General features: G+C 36.1%; 1 protein-coding gene across 1 annotated transcript; it reads left to right on the forward strand.

Annotated features, from left to right (window-relative positions):
- Window positions 1–413: 413 nt before the first annotated feature.
- Window positions 414–16,630, forward strand: LOC128520989 (sodium/potassium-transporting ATPase subunit gamma-like). The gene is made up of 9 exons (XM_053495483.1): window positions 414–627; window positions 6,678–6,737; window positions 7,154–7,180; window positions 11,941–11,964; window positions 12,385–12,408; window positions 13,642–13,716; window positions 14,953–14,991; window positions 15,158–15,189; window positions 16,180–16,630. Exons 2-7 carry the CDS (start codon window positions 6,683–6,685, stop codon window positions 14,988–14,990), a joined length of 243 nt encoding a protein of 80 aa, XP_053351458.1. The 5' UTR covers window positions 414–627; window positions 6,678–6,682; the 3' UTR covers window position 14,991; window positions 15,158–15,189; window positions 16,180–16,630.
- Window positions 16,631–21,246: the final 4,616 nt, after the last annotated feature.

Below are 21,246 nucleotides of genomic sequence, written 5' to 3' on the forward strand. Positions count from 1 at the left end.
AAACACTACCACGTGAAAACCAGCAACCAGTTAAACCATGAAAGGAGCTTTTATTTTCTTTGATCAGGGTATGAATTTAATTTGTTGAATGTAATAGTTGAAGATAAATATCCCTTTTTAGTTAATCCATGATGATGCACTGGGAAGCAATAGGTATTCACAGGCATGAAAAAACAAATAAAGAAACGCAATTAATAAATAATAAATTAAACAAAAGAAGGCATTCTTTTTTTTTTTTTTTGTAAAGAAAAAATAAGCTCAATCAGAAAGAGCTGGCATGATTGGTCGCGTCTCAATCCCAAAACGGCTTCTATTTGGACACAGTGCACTACCTACTCCGCTGCAGTCCATTACTTTACGCACTAGGTAGGGCACAGTCGGAGTGAATCGGGAGGGGTTTGGGTGCGGTTCGGAGCGCGAGACGGATGTGAGTTAATCCGAAAAGTTGGAGCTGCATTGAAGACTTGTCCTGATAATTCATCTGTTTCTGAGCCTGCGTGTCGCCTCCGTGGCTTATATTAGGATTTATTTTCCATGTAAATGGTGTTTTAATAAAATAGCTTGTAAAGGGAAGTTCATTCACTTCACACGCCTAACTTCGGACCTCACGCGTGTTGCAATTAACTGGTAAGTTTTCCATAATTACTAAAAACTTTGTTTTTTTTATGCTAACTCTGTGTATATTTCATTCAAAGCAGTTTTGTATCGCTAACTTTACATTTAAAAGCGTATCTCACTAAATACAAACATTCGTTTGTCTTTCTCTGTGCGTTCGAAATGTTCAAACAAACAAACAAGTTAAAAAGTGATATGCTGCATTTTCCTTGGGATGCAGTTATGTTGTCACGTGATCACACGCGCTCATATTACAAGTCCCAGACTTGTTTTTGTAAAATCTCTTGCATTTGAAATAAGGGGATAACCATTGTGTAAATACTTAAGAGAAGTAAACGAACCTATTTTGTTTATTGGTTTTATGAATAAAGATCAGGGAAAAAAGAATTGTCAAAAGAATCTTCAGTGCAAAGATTTTTATTTCAAATTTTCTCATTTATTTTTATTTTTTTTTAGTCCACTCAGTCCTGAACTTTGTGAGAGAGTGAAAAATATTTGCCATCCTCACATGGCCTTGGGACCTGGAGTTACAGCACAAACATTCATTTGCGTCTAAAAGGCTCGGAGCTCGGATCAGTCAGTTCAACCCTCCACCCCTGAGCACACCATCATTTTCAAGGTGCCAGACTGGAAATAGAGACCGCTTGCTTTTCTTAGCCGCATGCTGGGGGTGATGTAAATGATCTCGCTAAAACTGGCTGAGTCTGGCTTATGCGCACACAAACATGGCTGTGAGGCAAACCCTGATGAGACACCAGATACAATGAAGTGCTTCTGTTTGCGTAGGTGATCCACAGAAGCATTAAACACTTTATCATAAAAAAAAAATAACCATGATTGACCAAGCATTATGAAAATCTTTACATCATGGGCAGGTATCCAGTTCAGTGGTGTCAGATGTGCACTGAACTTTTGTTGTTCCTTATTACATATTCTAGGATTGACTCTCCAGGCTTTTAATGGGCTGTTGTTGGTTTGCCAAGAAAAGAGGAAAACATCACTGCACCCCTCCAGTGTCTGAGTTTTAACTTAAAAGCTATTTATTTATGTTTAAGTTTGTCCAATGAATATTTTAGAACGAACTGTTTTGGGTCTGCTGAGGAAATGTATTGTATTTTATAAAATGCAAGAGTTTTACAATAATTCTGAGCGAAGGCCTCTATGAAGAGTGTTGTGTCTCTTGGAAAGAACTCGCACACAAATACAACAACAACAACAACAAAAAACGTAGCTTCAAGGGGCAGAACATTTCAAGTCAAATCTTTTAATTAATAAATCAAATTTATTATTACTATAACAGATTAAAGTACTGTATAAGGTGTTTCCTTGTATCTGGACCAAAATGTTCCTAATGAAAACAGTTTAAGTTAATTTTATTGCAAGGTACTGCTGTATGGTTTTTCAGCTTTTTTTTTCTTCTTTTTTTTTTTTTTTTTTAAATTGGTAATGTGGTTGAAGAAATCCAAGCAATAGTGCATTCATTTTTTTTTTTTTTTTTTTTTTTTTTAGAAAAGCCTTCCATCAATGTTCTTTTTTAATCTGTAGATAGAATGAAATAAGATTTTAACATTTTTACCAGTAGTTTAAGAACCCCACACTGAGATCTCATGACTTTTACGCATTAAGGTAGAACAGGAAGTTGTTAAAAAAAAAAATCGCCTTTGTACTGTATATATAATTTATATGTTGTCTAGCCTTCGGGCAAATGAAAGATCTGGTTTGCTACCAAGGAACATGTTTTTGTTTCTTAGAAACTATAAAAGGTGATTTGCTAAAATTAGGAAGTTAATAGTATTTAATCAAATTAATACAGTCAAAGAAAAAAACAAACAATTAGGCTATATGATTAAAAAGTTGATGCTTGCAAAGTTTTTAATAAATCTGCAGTGAACAAAATGTCAACAAAACACTTGCAAACATTTTACTTATGAGATGTGGTGTTCTGCCCTCACATCACACTTAAAAGTCTACCTAGCATTTTAACTTTCATTAAATAAAAGTTGTTATACGAGTGCTTTACCCTGTATTTAATTTTATACGTTATACGAGTGCTTTACCCTGTATTTAATTTTGCTAATGTCATGAGGTCTTTCAGGTTCAGGTCTATTAGACCTTGTTCAGACTGCAGACAAAAGTGATTTTTTTTTGTCACAAATCTGCTCTTTATGAATGGCTGTCCACACTGTTTGAAAGTGATCGGATCAGATTTGGCTCTGTTCAGGCTGGCAGTTTAAATCCGACACATTTTCGACTTACTGTATCTGCGCTGGTTGCTGTGGTAATGATGACAGAGGCTCACATGCAGCGCAATATTTGCTTACTGTATATATTATCCTGTTTCTGTACGTTCCCTCTAGCTTTGCGTGTACTGAAGGATTCCCCAAAGTGCTATCAGACATTTAACTTTTTTATCTGTTTATGGAGTACTGTCCTTTATTTCTATATGCTGGTTAAACCAGTTGCTCTTTCTGAACACACTTTTTTTTTTTAATTTAGCCGCATGGAAGGTTTTACAAACTTAGGGTAGTAGAGAAGCACAAAAACGACCCCCTGCAACCTAAAGCAAGGCACTTAACTTTCTACAAAACATTTTTTATAACCATCCCTATTTCTTCCAATATCTCCCCTGCTTCTTTCAAGCATGGATCCATCTTCCATACCACATGATCCGTCCACACCAGTTGGCTAGTAATGTCAAGCACAGTTTGAAATCCAATTTGAGTGAGTAGCGCATCCAGTCTAAGGCAGATCTTTAGGAATTTGATTGGATTAGTAAAAACCAGATTCAGTGAGGGGTCCCCCCCCCCAAGTTTAGACTACATAAAAGCAATCTGGATATGCAAAAAATCTGATTTGGATTGACAGTTTGTACAAGGCCTTAGTTTCAGTAAAGACAAATTCTAATGTTCTAATAAAATCGGTCATCTTTATTGACTTATCAATGAAAGTTTGTGAAATCAGAAGCTGAAATGTGTTTAATTAGTGTTTTGGCAGGTACTGCAGCTATCTGGTAGTGACATTTCCTAATTCAGCCTTAGTGTTTATATATATATTTATTTATTTTAGTTTATTGAACATGCTTATTGACCTGACTGATTAGGTTAAAACCTTTAGGATGGTAAATGATTTCTAATATCTCTAATATTCTGTCAGCCAAAGAAAGAAGTTACCCATCTTTCTCTTTAGTCACTTCTTCTCAGTCAAAGTCAGGGAAGAAGTGAAGCACTGCGTGTGCCTATAATGCAGTGCATGTGATACATGGGGCACTGTACAATACTGCTTCCAGCAACCTTTTCAACCTATTTTTCTAAATGGCCAATGGAAATAGACTAACGTTTGTTTGGTAGAAGCAGGGTCTGCTGAAAAGTGCTCAGAGTACATTTAAAGAAAAGAAATGGCAACTAAAATTATTTAGGTTTGTAAGCTTAATTCAAATGTAAAAATTGTAAACTGTGAAAGTTAAAATTGGTGCTAGATTTTATAAAGTGTGAACTTGCACTGTCTGACCAAAACCCCCTCCCCAAAAAAACGCCATTTCAGAAAAATCAAAGGCTTGTGGTAAATCAAGCAAGAAAACAAGTAAGGGATTTAAAGTTGCTGGAATTGAGTTAGGTACCCTTCAACACATTATGAAATCCTGGAAGGATAGTGCTGAACCATCCACTTTGAAATGAGGTCAGAATAAAATCATAAATGGAGTTCTTTTACAAACTTGGCAAAGTTGCATGGAAAAAAATCATAGAAAGTAAGAGCATTTCCATATGCACATAATGTGATGAGAACTCCGTGTTTAATATGGGAGGTTTTTTATTATGCCTTGTTTTGTGTTGGATTTAAGGATTAAGGCTGTTGTACTATGAAATGTTGAAAGATGGAGTGTTTACGCAAAGTTATTTTGATGTGCTCCGTTTGTTTTTCTTAGTAAGGTGTACAGTTTTTTTTGTGTGTGTACACACCAATCACTTACAGTAGGTAGCCATGTTGTATTCTGCTAGTTCAGTCTGTATGGACACTGATGGTCCTGCATTTACTCATTGCAATACTACTACTAGATGGATACATTAGAGGTGTTAATAAGCCCTTAAGCAGTAATATCAACTTTACGACATGTATGTTTTCCTTTTGTGAGCAATTTACTAAGTTTAATTTACTCAACAACAAAAGTGTAATTTAATCATTTTATTTTTATTTAACACTTAACATTTAGTTTTTAAATAAATGACAATCAGGGTAATTATAATATTTTATACAATAAAATCAATATTTTGTATGAAGCCCTTTGTTCTTTAAAACTTGCTGGATCTGGCTGAGTATAGAGTCAAACGGACGTCTACAGTACAGCACTGGTGTCACTTGTTCAGTCTTTCCCTATTTGATTGCTTTCTAAAGATCATGTACTGTTGTTGTTTTTTATCCTTCTTTGGACTGCTATTGCCTTCTTCACCATTGTCCAACCTCAGGTTTATGTCTGCAGATGACCCAGGCCATGGTTACAGAAGCTGAATGTCGTTGGTACATAGCAAGTTTTTCACTGGTTTGCAAAATAATTTTTTTTGGTTGATCTTAGGAAATTATTCTAATATTTTAAGATATGGACTTTTGATTTTTATGTGCTGGGGTTTTTTAATTATATGTTATATTCATAGAGATGTATTGGTCAAACACCCAGTGACTGTAATACAGTAGGTTGTTTTTCCGCTTGATTAGCCATGGACAATTACTTTGGACATAATCAATTCAATGCACAAGCTTTTAAATGGTGTGATAGAAATGCATTTTTATGGTATTACATTATAGAGCATTTTCTGTGTTTTTAACACATAAAAATTTGCCAAACTCTCTGAGTGAATTGTTTTCAAAGCCCGTCATACACACTCTTACACCAGTCTCAGAACACAATATGCACTAATTAATCTCTAAACATTTGCATTATAATGCTGTGCATACCCACGCTATAGAAGGTGAACATGTGCTCAGGACTTCAGTCAGTAAAACTTCACTGTATCTGATCAAAGTTTTTTTATTTATTTTCAAACTTTACAGAAAAAAAAAACACAACAAACCACAACAAAAGAGAAGAGAACACAAAATCAGACCCTCTCATCCCCCCCCCCCCCAAACACCAGACAAACACAAGGATGCCATAACAATCAGATGTCCATAAATAAAATAATAATAAGTAATCTTCACACACACTTCCTTTACGGTACTATCTTATCTGCGTTTATAACCTCAGCAAAAGTTACGAAAGGCTGCCAAATTCTATAAAATGTGTCAGTAGACCCTCTAACTGTATACCTGATTTTCTCCAGTAAACTTCACTGTTTCTTTGCAATCCTCCAGGTCGTACACTCAACTTTTGACACTCCGGTGTCCACACTAGTGTGGCGGAAATTAATTATTTGCCAATTTTGTATAGAAATAATTGAAGTGGATGACAGAGATGCTCTATCTTTCTCACACACGTGTGTGTGTTTGTGTGTATATATATATATATATATATATATATATATATATATATATATATATATATATATATATATATATATATATATATATATATATATATATATATATATACTGTGTTCAACTCTTTCATGACCCTTATAGAATTTTTTTTTTTTTATGGTAGAATTTTTTTTTTTAAAGCATCTTTTTTTTTTCTTTTCCCAGCATGCTGGAGAATGTTTTTCTGGTAACTTTGTCACACTTGCTACTTTCTATTTTACTGCAAATCCAAGGAGCATACAATAAGGTTTTTCATTTGTTTTCACCTAAAAACTGGTCTGTCCTGTAATACATTACTTTCTTTACAGGTGGACACACATTCTTCTGTAATGTTATTTATTTATTAATTTTAATGTTATGTTTGGAAATGGTGCATGGTGTTGTACAAAATTAAAATAAACATGTTGAGGTTGATGATGTGTAAGCATGCAGGTTGGGGTGTTTGTTTCTCACTGTCTCTCTCTCTCTCTCTCTCTCTCTCTCTCTGCTCCCTCGCCCTCCCCCCCCCACCCCCCCTCCCTTCTTCCCCACTCAAACACACATTTCTTTTTCAGGCGAGATGGAGCTCTCTGTCGTAGCGCTGTTCTGTTTTTCCCACCTCGTTCCCGTTTTGGGTGAGTGTTTGTTTTCCATGCTCTCAGTGCTGCTTTTTGTGCTTTTACTACTTACTTTGTGTCAAAGCTGGTACAAAATGTAACTTTATAAAGAAAAAAAAACACTTGCAGCATTTTCAAACTTGTTTTCTGCCTAGCGTAACCTGTTTTTTATGCTTATAGCTGTAGGGATAATGTAGAGAAGATTCAAAAAGCAACAGATATCTCTCTGTCTCCAACAGTTAGAAATGTGTTATGCGAGAAAGCCTGCGGTAAATGACGCCATTAACGGTGATGGCACAGAGTGAAGTCAATTTATTTCAAAACTGGGATTGGTCTGTGTCTATAAAAACACCATCATAAACAATTTCCTGGCATATGTGTTGTGTGTGTGTGTGTGTGTGGTTTTCTATGTGGTTGTGTGTGTGCGTGCACAGGCTCAGCTTTTGGCAGGGAGATGCCAGGTGAGTTGATAGAGATGTGAGAGCATAGATGTGTGTAAAAGGAATGTGTCTCTCCAGCTGATTTTGACAAAGCTTTGTCTCCTGCTGTTTGAAACATGCTTTGCCTCAAGGAGCACCTAAATGGCTGCATGATTGCCTACTGTAATGCCTGTAAAGGTAAAGAAATGTAACTGAAATAAAATGCATCTCGCAGTTGCCTCAGACTACTGGCTGGGTATATGTTCTGAATGTTGCAAAAAAGTGTAAAATTTGATCGTCAAGTGCTATGTTTTTAAGAACTAAAGCTTCAAGTTCTTTTTGCTGGTAACTTCTGGAGTCACTTTTCAAAATAAAGACCATTGTTCAAATGAGTTCCTTCTAGGTACTCTGGTTTTCTCCAAATTTCCAGAATCGTGTGCGTGTTTCCAGCAATAGACGGGTATCCCATCCATAGTGTTTTTCGACTTCATGCCTTATGTTGCTGGGATTGTCAAATCCAGTAAGACCCAGACCAGGCCATCCAAAATGACCATGATGTCTGGTTTCTAGGCCATTAATACTACAGAACAAAGAAAACAGAGTTTCTCCTTTTTAAAACCAGCTTTTGGCAGGCTTGATCTTGTCAAATCCTCTATTCTTCAAATGTGAGACAGATTTGGGATAGAATAGTTGGCTGTTACCCCCTTACTGATTGTAAGAGGCAACAAAGGGACAGCTTGTCTGCCATGTGTTGTGACCTGCGATTGCTGGGGAACATTGTCCTGGTACTTGAGAATGTGGTCTGCTGTGGCTACCATGTCCTGATTTACATAAAAGAGGTTGGACAGGCCTGTTCGAATCAAGATTTGCCTTGGATTGTAACTGTATCGCATAATATTTTTTTTCTTTTTTCCAAAAGACATTGGCTATGTGTCAGTCAAGCCACATAATAACTTTACATGATGACATGGCATACAGTATCCCTTGTTCCTCTCATATATTTGTTCCCTTGTCCAAGCCTGGTGCAGAGTAGGGATGACGAAACAAACGTATACATACACGGGCACCAAATTAATCCCCCAGAAGAGGACACTTGATTAAGATTAGATCTTGATTATGTAACTGTTTGTCATTTGATGGATGGCAGAGGTTCAAAATAGTAGAATCTTTCCCTCAGAACTGCCACAAATGTATGTGACCGAAGTGAAATGAATAAAAAAAGTAAACAGAATTAAATTATTAAAACCAACACGCATGTTATGACTTTTGATAAACTAGAACCATACTCTAAGGTACTCTACTAAAAACTGTTTATTTGTACACCAATCCCACTAAAATGCATCAAATGGCAGATATTTGGTCATGAATTGCAGCAGTTATAGAGAGTAAAGCGATGTCACATCTATCAGAACCGTCTTGGTCTTACTGTGAACTTTGCAGAGCTGCAGCACTTGGAGGTGATCTAGTTGGCCCCCATTGGCCCCCATTTGCTAGGGACACCAACCTACAGGCGACAGCGGGGCTTTTAACTCTGCACAATCTTATCACACTTTGTCTTATCTCTTCTTGGACCACTTATGATCACTGCAGACCTGGACGATCCCATAAGGGCTGCATTTTTAGGAGTTGCTTTGATCCGGTTATCCAGCCATCACAATTTGGCACTTGTCACAGTCACTCAAATCTTTAAGCTTGATATTTTTTTCTGTTTCCAGCACATCAACTACAGGGACAAAATGTTCACTTGCTCCCTAATATATCTTACCCACTTACAGGTCCCATTGTAATTTAATATTGTAACTAAAGCTACTGTGACAAGGGTCAAATAGTGATGGGTGATGTGCTGGCTCAGAGCAACTCCCGAACTGTAGCTCTTGTGAGATGTTCTCAGACTGCGATGGTCAGGACCTACCAAAAATGCTCTATGGAAGAAAAAAAAACAGTAAACAGGAGCATTGGAGACCAAGGCTCCTTGATGCATGAGAGCGAAGGCTGACCCGTGGATTCCGTTCGAATAACGAGTTAAAACTGCTGAAAAGGTTAATGCTGGTTCCCATAGAAAGGTGTCAGAACGCCGTGCATCACGGTTTTGTGGCAAAAAGGGGATCTACTCAATATTGGGCAGGTAGTCATAAGGTCATGCTTAATCGGTGTATGAAACTTTTGAAAAAAGATGCCTTATGTGGTTAAATGGTATAAAGGCATTGACAAAAAACAAAATGGGGTATAGACTGAGCTCTGTTTCCCATTTTTTGAGGTCTTAAAAAATTAATAAATACATTAAAAAAATCATTGACATGTCTTACCATGAAATGTAAATAACTCGCCCAGTTATGTACAAACAGCATGTAATAAACAATAATTCTATACCTATATTTAGATCCAAAATGGACAATTGTGAATTTTCCACACAAGCAGCTGGACAGTAGCACCATGCCATCTGTGAAAATGCACAACAACATATTATTCTAAGTCCTGCCTAGAATGGATCACACCATGATAATCCACATCTTATCCAAAGTATGCTGTTTACAGAAACAGAACTGTTTGTTTTTGTACTGCATACCAGGCCGTTGTGGACTCAAAGATATTAGTCAGTAAGGTCTTTTTAAGGACTTTTTAAAACTCTTTCTGCATCCTGACATTTACATTTACATTTAGGCATTTGGCAGACGCTCTTATCCAGAGCGACTTACATTTTTTTAAATCTCATTACACATCTGAGCAGTTGAGGGTTAAGGGCCTTGCTCAAGGGCCCAGCAGTGGCAACTTGGTGGTTGTGGGGTTTGAACCTGGGATCTTCCGAACCGTAGTCCAATGCCTTAACCACTGAGCTACCCCTGGCCCTGACAAGAATTTTTTGTTGCAAATTCATTTGAAAGCATCTATATACACTGCCTGGCCAAAATGTCTTGCACACACACTCTAACTTTTCATTTAGCTTTGATGTGATGCCCAATTTAATTGTGTAAAAATTATTCCCCATGCTGAAAATCATTCATTACATTCAGGTCATCAGCTGACTTCATTTTATTGGCGCATAGCGTTGCTGAGCCTAGACCTGACCAACTGAAACCACCCCGGATCTTAACACTGCCTCCATAGTCTTGTTAAGAGGGCGCTATGCATGATCGGTGCCTCACTTTTAACCCTTTCTCTATTGCTGCAAAGTTCGGTCTTTATTTTCCCTACCAAGCTGAAGCTTTTTTGGAAGCAGTTTCCCCTAGTTGTTTTTGTTTGTGTGATGCAGGTTCATGTAGTATAGTGTTGTTGGGTATCTTGCTCGGTATGAAAATATTATGTGTATATTAAAATATTTTACATTAATATTTTGTTTGAATTGTTTGTTTTTTATTCTTCTTATATACGCCCATGTATTCATGTGTACACCTTTAATAATTTATCATTTATACCCATGCTACTGTTATGAATATTGCACTCGATGCTGAACAGGGCATTAAAAATTAAACATCTAGCCCAACCCTGGCCACAAAGTGCTTAATGAAGATTAAATAATGGAAAAACTTGAGCTGCATCCATCATTCAAGGTTTCTCTTTCTTGCAGTTGAAGAATTCAGTTCAATTCAATTTTATTTGTATAGCGCTTTTAACAATTGTCATTGTCGCAAAGCAGCTTCACACAATCAAAAGAGTTATTTAAGAATGAATTTTTCTATTTTACAGTTTTCCTGGCGCCACTGTATAGCTGTTTAGGGTTATATTTATATAATGTTGTACTCTAAATACAGTAACTTGTACAGCTTTGTCCTACAAAAATCTAAAAATAAATCATTGTCTGTTGACTTTCCCTAATCATGAACACTTGACTGCAAGACACATTAGACATGGACTTAATTCACACTAACATTACAGATCTATGCGTATAGAATAACAGTGGATTTTGTTATTGTTGTTGTTTTGGTGTGTATGTGTTTATTATTATTACTACTATTGATTTAGCTGGTGCACAGTAATACTTTAGGTGACCTTAGTGTGGACCCCAGTGTTTTGGGAGATTCCTGGGAATTTGTTGGCCTTTGCATCTTTCTCAGACCATCTATTTTTTTTTTGCTGCACATGTAATTCCACATATAAGCACGGATAAGTGCACAGTGCTGTTTCGAATGTTGTGAAATCTGACATAGCCTCTTTGTTTGGGGTGGTAGTGGTAAGGTAACCACTCGTAGTTCTCTTAACAAATGCCCCATTCAATAGCTCGGGGATAAAAATAAGGAATCATATTTCCTCTCTCTACACTGTAGTCTGCTTTTAGTAAGGCGATGATGTGGTGGGTGTGTTTATGCAAGAGTGTCCAAGTCCTCTGGTTTGCTATCCAAATTTTCCCATGGTGATAAAGGGGTTAAAAAAGAAATGTGGGAATATTTTCTTGGTCTCCATGTGAAAATCTTTTGTTGTGCAAAATAATTGTTATGCATGAAAGAACCAAAAGACATAAATACTTCCTTTTGTAGTCATGCTTGTCCAAGTAAGTAATAAACTTACAGTAATAAACAGACTAATAGTATTTCATTTGTGTGAGAAGGAGCTAGAGAGAGTGTGTGCGTGCACACATGCTCAAGTTTTCTGCATGGGATTGCCATAGTGTTATGTAAGCCTAAACACATTCTTTTTAAACAATTATAGTAAGTTTAAAATGAGCATACATCACAATGCGTTCTAGACTAATTTTTTTTTTTTTTATAAAACATTTCCATTGGTTTCAGAATCTTACAATTTATTATGTATAAATATTTTTTTAGTGTTTCTGTAATAAAAATTGTTCCACTTCTTTCTCTCTACAGCCTCCACTATGGATGACGCCAAAGGTAAGAATGTTTTATATCGCATATGTTTATTTCACGTTAACTCGGCACTAGACATGACTGTGAGAGGATACAGACCAGAGCTTGCTCTGTTAGATGTAATACAGAATGTTTGAGCCACAGCAGGGCAAGGAAAATGTTTGTGAAGATCCTCTGCTAGTGAGCTGTTATTACTGCAGCGCATTCCAGTAGAGCAAACACTCTGGAGTGTGAATGAAACTACTAGTTTGGTACAGTAGGTGTCAAGACCCTCAGCCTGTTTTTACCAAAATTCTACACAGCTTTATAGCAGAGTAGAGATGTTGAGGCTTGAGGCTCATTCAAATAATCTTTGTACAAACAATTAGTTTTTATAATGCATCATGTGTTAAACACTGAACAAGTCTCACGTCATTTTTTTTTTTTTTGTACTTTTCTTTCCAGCCTATGATGACCCATTTCATTACGGTAAGTGGGGTGACATTTTATCTGTTTAGGAAATTATCTGGAACAAAGAACAGAGGAAATTCCTGTTTTTGATGGACCGTAAAAAATAGGCAAAATGTGCCAAATGGATGTCTGGATTACACTGTTTTAGTGCACAAACTCATCAGAGCACCTCCAGCTTTATGCTGTATATTTATCTAATATATAATTTGATTGCATGAATAATAAATTTGAATGATGTAGTTTAAAGTGTGGCTCACAAAAAAGGTTCCCTAATCAGGAAACATCTGGGAAGGTCAGAGCGGGTATTTGTGTTTTTATTGTTTGCTGAAGTAGATGGAAAAACTTCACCCCAGGGGCCAGGCTTTTGCATAGCAAGTAAAAAAAAAAACAATCTTGGCTCGTAGATTTATCTGTTCATGTTAATATGCTGAATTTAATAGGTGTTTAAAAAAAAAAAGTCCTTTATTTATAACTGTCAGCATGCCAAGTTAAGGATCTCTAAGCCAGCTTAAGTGTTATTCTTTTGTGTCAGTAAACTAGTTTAGTTATGCAATGTTGAAAAAAATAAACATTAAATAAAACTTCCAACCTAAAAATAATAAAAAAAAAACACTTATGTTTTCAACAATGTATGTTGTACTTGTATCAAACTTAAGTCCAAGCATACTCCCCTCCCATGCTGAAAATTATTCAGTACACATATTGTATTTTTCGGATAAACCAATGACGTCATAAAGTCTCTCTGCAAATACCTATTTGAGTTTTCGCACAGGAAATGCACTACTGCAATGAAAACAGTAGTTTAGGATCCCAGTAATTTTCCTCAGCCAGGAAAGAGATGATGATGGTGATAATGATGGGTTGGTTAGGCATGTGGTGCTTTATCTTCATGGCTGTTCTCCTATTTTTTCTTACTTTTTTCGTTCATACTGAACCACATTTCTGGAGATCGACAAGCTGCAGAGTTTATTAAAAATATTATTTAGCTCTGAAAAGGGTCCGTGTACTTGTATTAAGCCATAAATATACTGGGTGTGTCTTTGTGTTGACATTTTAGAAGCCTATGTTATGTATCAGCATTCTTGCATACCTGATAATGATCTTAATCAGATTATGTTAAAAAAAAGAAAAGAAGGTGGTGCATTTATACACCGTGTACACATGTCCCTGCACAGTCTTTATGCATATATCTATTTTATTCATGTTTTCTTTTAAACTTGCTTTAGATAATCCTCTGATTCCTTCTCTCAGACTATGAGTCAGTGCGGATTGGCGGTTTGGTCTTCGCTGCTGTGCTCTTCTTCATGGGGATCTTTATCATCATCAGTGAGTTGGTGTTGTGTGGGAATCTTGTCTCTAGCAAATATGACACCCTGCTACTTTTAATTATATCACACCCTTTTACTTATATAACACCACACAAATATGACACAAAAATACTTGATTATTAATACTTAAGACATGATATTATACAATAATTCCTGCATTTCAATATTTGATTTGCAGACACATTTGTCTTTTTATTATTAGGACTGTTTTTAACTTTCAATGCTAAAATTTGAAATAGTAGGGCCGCCCTCAGGGCATAGTCTGCTGTTACTTTTCTAAGTAACCTGACTGACGGTTTCCCAAAATTCCTGTTTTTCAATTTGGTACTAGCCCCTATCGCCCTGAATTTTGCACACACCCAGTGTGTCATGTTGGATTTCCTATGTGTGATTTAATGCACTCCGCCCTGTGTCACCATACACACCAATTTTGAGTTATCAGGTTTTGTATATCTGTTTTGTACCACTCTGATCCCCTGACTCCCAGCTTGCCTGCTTTTGGTCAACTCATAAAACAAGGCATGGCCTGTCGAGGACTTGGGGAAAACTCTACTCAAAATCAAGCTGATCACTAATAATTCATCCCTTGAAAAATGTCATCGAAAGGCAGTAAACAGACTTGTATGTTTGTAAACATATGGGTTTACAAACACTGCATTTTCCCATTTTTTTGCATGGGGGGAAAAAGCAGTGCACCATTGAGCCCCTACATCACAATTTATCCGGGAATTGTACCTACAGTACAGTAGTTTGTGCTTAATTATTTTTCTGGCTTGATGCCACACTACCTCTTCTAGATGAAGTCAATCTAGTGAACTCTTTTAAACTAGTTACACTCTAGTAAAAGAATGTACACAATTTGTACTACTCGTCATTATTATCAGTAATCTAATAGGTTATGCATTTACACAGTATATATAATAATATAATAGTGGCTAGTAGGAAAAAAGTGAGTAATGGCTTACGGTTACTCACAAGAATGTCCAGTCCCAGGACAGGCAGGGAGCCATAGTTGAACCCTTGAGAAAGGAACAACGGTTCAGCTGTGTGTGGATTTTATCCTGTCTTAGTTATACAGGATTACAACAGCACTGTAGGACACACCTCCTAGTTTAATTCTAGTGCTGCTGATGAAACGAACACTCCTCCATGATTTAAAGATAGTTTTATTGCAGTCATGATGATTTGTAGTTGTATTTTTTTTATTAAGTACTCTGTCTCGTGCTTCCTATAGGCCGAAAATGTCGTTGCAGAGGAAGCCAGGCCTCTTAAGGTAAGTTGAGATGAAAAACCATGCCTTAAGGTCTTTTTCCTGAATGTGTGATTCAATGGGTTTGTACACTCTGTCCAAATATTTTGATTGGCTACTTTGCTGTAGATAATTAGTGTGGTGTAAATTCAACATTTTAAACATTCTGATTTGATTTGATTCATTCAAGGCTAGGGGGATTTAATCCAGAAGCATTGTGAGGTAAGACATTTTTGTTACCTCTGAGTGTACATCTTAGTTGATAACCAAATACACTACGAAAACTTAATTGATACTGTATATTGCTTTATGGGTCCAAACTTGGATGCTATTAGAGCCTACTTATTGATAAATGTTTACTTGAATATTCAAGTATTGGTAAGAAGAAATTATGTACATTATTTTGTGTAACTTAAATCAACTGCTCAGTTTGGCTACGAAGAGTAAATTTAAGTTTAAGTGCTAATGTTACCTGTTTTTTTAGCATGTTTGCTAAGAGGTACATTTGTGTCAGGTCTTAAGTCTTAATGTTTGTCAAGGTTTAGCAAGTTTATTCATGCCCAACTGCCAATTCATATTGAATACATGATTTACAGTAATTAAATGTTTTATTTTTGCTTATCTAAAAAAGTCAATTATACAAAATAGTTACACAAATTAAGGAGACATACAGTAGTAGGCACAGACTGTCCTCCAGTCCTCCTGCAATTACGCTTTGGATAAAAAAAAAAAAGACATCTCATCTCAAATCCACATGCTATCATTAATTAAAATAGTCTGTCCAAAGACATGCAGTAATTACATGCTAGAGACCAAATGTAAACGAGAGCACGATTAAAGTTAAGTATTTGCAACTGCATAAACAACCTTAATTGAATAATCGTTAGTTTTATACTTGTATTTAAAAATATGCACGAGTTGTTGGATCTGTTAAATGAGATCCAATCTTGATTAAATTAAATATACCTGGTCCTGATGAGGTTTCAGTGTACAGAATTGTTGTCTTGGTAACAGGTTTGACATAACATAACAGCTTCAAAGACTGGACTAGCTATCTCAGTAATCCATGTATGAAGAAACCCTGAAAAGTTCAACTTATTGGAATTTTTTAAAAATAAATTAAAATGTGTATTTCCTAATATTTACTTGTGTATTTAGAGATGTGTTATGCTTATTTGTTTATTAGATTATTCTTTTTTGTTTCTGTCCCAGCATGTATTCCTACCAATAGGAGACAGCAGTGGAATGGCAAGAGCATAAATGGATCCTGTTTTCTTAAGTGTGTTCACATTCACGGCCGAGTTAATCACTTTTCATACAACACTGCCGTCTTCTCTTAATTACCTGACCTATATATTCTTAGCTGGCAAAGTCTCCTATTGCGTGGTAGGAATTGCAGCCTACAAGTTCATTCTTCTTTGTATTTTATTAATTTACTTTTCACTACAGGACATGTTTTATAAGAACCCATGACATTTCCTTAGGCTTCTGTAGCTTGTAGTTATGAAGTTTTAAGGTACATTTCCCTTAATATTGTAGCATTTTATACATTTTGTAAATTCTCTTAATCGTTTGCAAGACACTGATTTGCTTGAAATTATTCATTGGGTTAAGAGAACACATGATGGATAGCTTTTCTATCAATAAACTTTATTAAATCCAATATGCAGTGGTTTATTGTTGCAACAAAAGTGTGAAATAAAACATAAAACAGTTTGTGAACACCTGATTGTGCCACCCATACTGCACAGTATGCGTGTCTTCCCGAAATGAATGCCACAAAGTTGGAAGCGCACAATTTTCTTTGTCTGCTGTAGCACTATGATTTTCCTTTATGCACAGACTGCATAAATTCTAAGAAGAATCTTTAGGAAGAATCTCAATATAGTATTCTGTGAAACCATTTTCCTGGGTTTAAACAGCTTTGATCTGTAGGAGAATTGACGCACAATGGTCTGTGCTTGTTCCTGACTCTCATTTTCAAGGACTCTCCTTTGGCACTCCTTTGAGTTGGAAATGAATGCAGAGTACATTACAGTAAATGGTTTGCTTCAAATTTACTATCAAAGTGTCCGTGTTCATTCTTCATTGTAGATCAATTTAATGAGCCGCTTGGGGACAGAAGGTACATCTGGAAAAAGCACATGATGTTTTCATATTCAGAGCCTGGACTTCAGGGTTGGGGGAAAAAAACTAGACTCACTATAAAATTATCTTTAAAAAAACAAACTAAAAAAACATTAAGATAATTAGGAAAGAAAGACTGTCAGATCTGGTGAATTTTGTCACCATTAACCAGAAGGCAATAATGTTTTGATGAAGACAAAATGCATTACTTGATTATTTATTTCTCTGCAGATGAGAAGAGAAGATGAGACATTATTGATTGGGTATTATTATGGGAATACTATACCACCCTTTTATAATACCCCAGCTGTTCAATATACAGCAATTTGCAGGAATTTGTATTCCTGCACAAAAAACACAAGAACATCTTTAAAAAAAAAACAAAAAAAACTGTTTTACACTGAATTAACTTTTAAGTTATCAACTTTGTATGATGACAAGAGAACAACCTACAGTAGACTAAAAGGAAAGCTTTTATTGCATGCCCTATAGATGCAATATTCAGGAGAAAAATCAATATTTCTTGTAGACAGTTCTCAACACAAAACATGGCAATTTAATGTGAAGGCCAGTGACTGAGATTGCTCCCAAAGGCCTCCAAGAGCACACAAAGATTGTATTGATCATACTCTTCACACCTTCCAGTATGAAGAATATGTATTATGTTCAGAATTGGCTGTAAGCAATGGTTTGAATTCACTGCATTTGCATCCATGGTCACAATGCATTAATCACCACATGTGTCATCCTGCCAGGAAAAAATACCACCTTGTGCACAGTAAGTATGTTGTGAAAAAAAACACAGCTTATTAAAGCATATACCATCTGACTGTCCACTTGTACTCAGCTGCTACAAAAAGATTTAAATCTGGAGCCACCTCGGTCAAAAAAGGAGCAATGTAGCAAAGAGTACAGTAAAGAAAGTATATAATCTATAGGTGGAGGCCCATTGCCTTTTATATTAGCTGTAACAAATAGCCAATCAGGAAAAAATGGTAAGCAAAACTTTGAAAAGGAAACATCACTTTATATTGTAGTTTTTAAGAAATATTTTGTATATTTGGTCTTTATCAGCTACCAAGGCTGTCCTTACAGTTGAAACTAGCAATAGCAATTTATTGGTGATAATTGCAATACATATACAGAATACAATACAATACTTTTGCAGAAACTTATATAATAAATAAAGAAGAACTAGGTAAATCCCCAGGGTTTCCACCAAGCATTTAAGTCAGTGTGAGGTCTATTTTTAAAAGAAAATGTCCAGAGATTTTGATTTTGAGTTTAATCTGTTCGTCAGTGTTTTTATGCGTGAAGCCAACTTCCATATTGTAAAGTGTGTGTCTGTTGTTGTTGTTTTTTATCGTTACAAGGTTTTCAGGTGTTAGCAGCAGCACCATCTTCACAACTTTTAGTGACATGCCTTAATGCAGAATCTAATGAGTGGTCACATTTATAGATTAAGTAAGAGTAATTGAAGTGTTAATGTTAGGATTTGTCAATGTGGGTTGTGAATAATGTTAAAATTAATAATAACCTAACATATATTAAATCCCAGATTCAAATCCCACGACCACCAAGTTGTCCCTGTTGGGCCCTTGAGCAAGGCCCTCGACCCTCAACTGCTCGGATGTAAATTTCTCATGTAAATGAGATGTTTTTATAATGTAAGTCGCTCTGTGGTGCACACAGAACACACAGTGCATTGCTGTTTTTGTATCACAAGGGAGACCTAATCAATATCAAGCCAAAAGGTCATAATGTTGTGGCTCATCAGTGCATCAAAGGACGTAAGGTGTAAAACCAATATGCCCGCTAGAGGGCGCTGCGGAACCACCAGTGGATTGCTGTACGTTCCCACACCCTGCATCCTGTGTTATAAAGCCCTCTCCCCCTAATGTAGTGCACATATGGTTAATAGTCGCTCTCCACCAGCGCTTTATCACCTTACACAGCCTGAAGAAGGAGAAAGTGGGAAACCCAGCCCAATTCCAGCACTGCAGACATGGCCACTACAGCAGGTGCGTACACATTTACACTACATTTATCTAAAAACTACTGAATTTATGATTGTTCTACAATAATAAATCATATATTTTACAGTTTGCATTACACACAGTATGTAAATTGTTAAGTCGTGTAAACTATGCATTTAAGATTGTGCATGTGTATAAAAAAATTATAAATAGCATAGAAAACTCATTTTTATCACATAATAAGGTTTACATGCTTTTTACAAGTTTAAGCTTTTTTAAAAAAAAAAAAAAACTGCAAATCCCTTGCTTTATTTATTTATTTATTTATTTATGTTTAAATTACTTTGTTGCAAACAGAATGTCAGTCAAATAAGTGATTCAAATGTGTAATTACTGTAACAGTGCATGTTTTAATAGTTTGGGATAATATTGGTATTTTAAAAATAAAACAAATCCAGTTAGTTGCAGGTTCAATTGCAGTCCAATTTGAAGATATATATCTATATGAAATATGATTCTAGTTCAGATCCTTCATTTTTAGATCTATATTTCATATATAAACAAGACCTGTATCTGTTTGTGAAATGTTAATAAACGCAGTCACACCCTGCCTCGGCATCTCCTAATAAATTGGCGGATAGTCCCCGGAGACTACGTCGCTTCTCAGTCAGCCTGAATGTGCTGCACCGCGCATGCGCGTTTCTGCCATGCAGCCACCCTGCACACTCGGGGGTACATTTCGCTGAGCTCAACACACTCCTCCTCCACTGCAGCCGATCAATACAGCAGACTGCTGGAGGGGGTGAAAGATAAAGCTTACTAGAAAATACTACATAGGCACATGCAGAAAATATCAGCCACATGCTGGAGTCCACAATGGAGCAGATGGTTTTATTTTTTATATAAAAACCATAATAATAATAATAATAATAATAATAAAGGCAATGAAAAAAAATCACCTGATCCATTGTCGATCATATATATATATATATATATATATATATATATATATATATACACATAAAATTACATTTTTTTTATTTCTTTATTTTTTTGGTTCGATCCTGATCTCAGGTTATTGTTTGTTCAGTGTTTCACATTATCTCCCCCATGTCAGCAGCATGTGGTTCCTCCTGGGTTTCCTCAACATGGCGGTAGTTGGATTGGAGTATATACCGTATACATAAATAAAAAACTTATTTTTATGTAATAATAATTAATAATTGCATGTGTTTATGTAGTAATTTCTAATATTTTTAATTTAATTTAATTCATTAATTTTTTCCTCCCCCTGGCTGGCATGGAGGTCGAGTTGCCTCTAAGCTTCACAGCCCCTGGTTCAATCTCCCCTGTGTCAGTTTGGGGTTCTTCCTGAAGCATATGGTTTTCTGGTTTCCGCAACATGGCAGAAGTTGGATTAGCTTTGCTAAAGCTTCAGATGTGAAAATCCAGTATACTGTCCTACCAGCCATGTGGTGGTATGGAATTCCATCCTCCGGCTGGCCAAACAGCTGAGTCACTAGCTGTCTACACACAAAGACAGAAGACCTACCTCTTCATCAAACACTTGAATGAGCACTCATTTTACTTATTAGAATGCCTTGATCGATTAATCATATTTTTTTCATTCCTCTATCGAGTTTTAGCTTGATATTATCCTTTGTTTCTGACCTACTGATCTTGTGTGAGGATACTTTTTGATAAAGGATACAAAGTACTGTCACACTTTTCCTCTGGTTAAAGGCATCTGCAAAGTGCAGTAAATAACCTCAGGATCCACCACTGTTCTGAACAGAATAAAGCAGCTCCTGAAGAGAAATTAATAAATTATTAGATCTACAGTACAGACATAAATGCCAAACACTGCATATACTTACCTGGCACACCTAGCCTGCTCGAACCCCTTTTATCCACCCCTTGCAAAATAATTATTTAAAAAATGTAGGTGTTTAGTCAGCATTTCTCTTTCCTACAACCACTATGGAGTCACATTTGGGGCTTCAGCTCCATCTAGTGAGAAATACAGAACCTCTGTTAACCCATATACACTATCACTACAACTATGAGGGGCATTCAAGTCAAACTGGGACTTTCAATTGAGCAGAATTAAATTAATTAAATAAGTAAAAATTACCTTTATTTCTCTATTAAAGTTTCCTTAATACGCCAGAGCCTT

This window comes from Clarias gariepinus, chromosome 4 (genome assembly GCF_024256425.1).
Source record: "Clarias gariepinus isolate MV-2021 ecotype Netherlands chromosome 4, CGAR_prim_01v2, whole genome shotgun sequence".
Lineage (NCBI taxonomy): Eukaryota > Metazoa > Chordata > Actinopteri > Siluriformes > Clariidae > Clarias > Clarias gariepinus.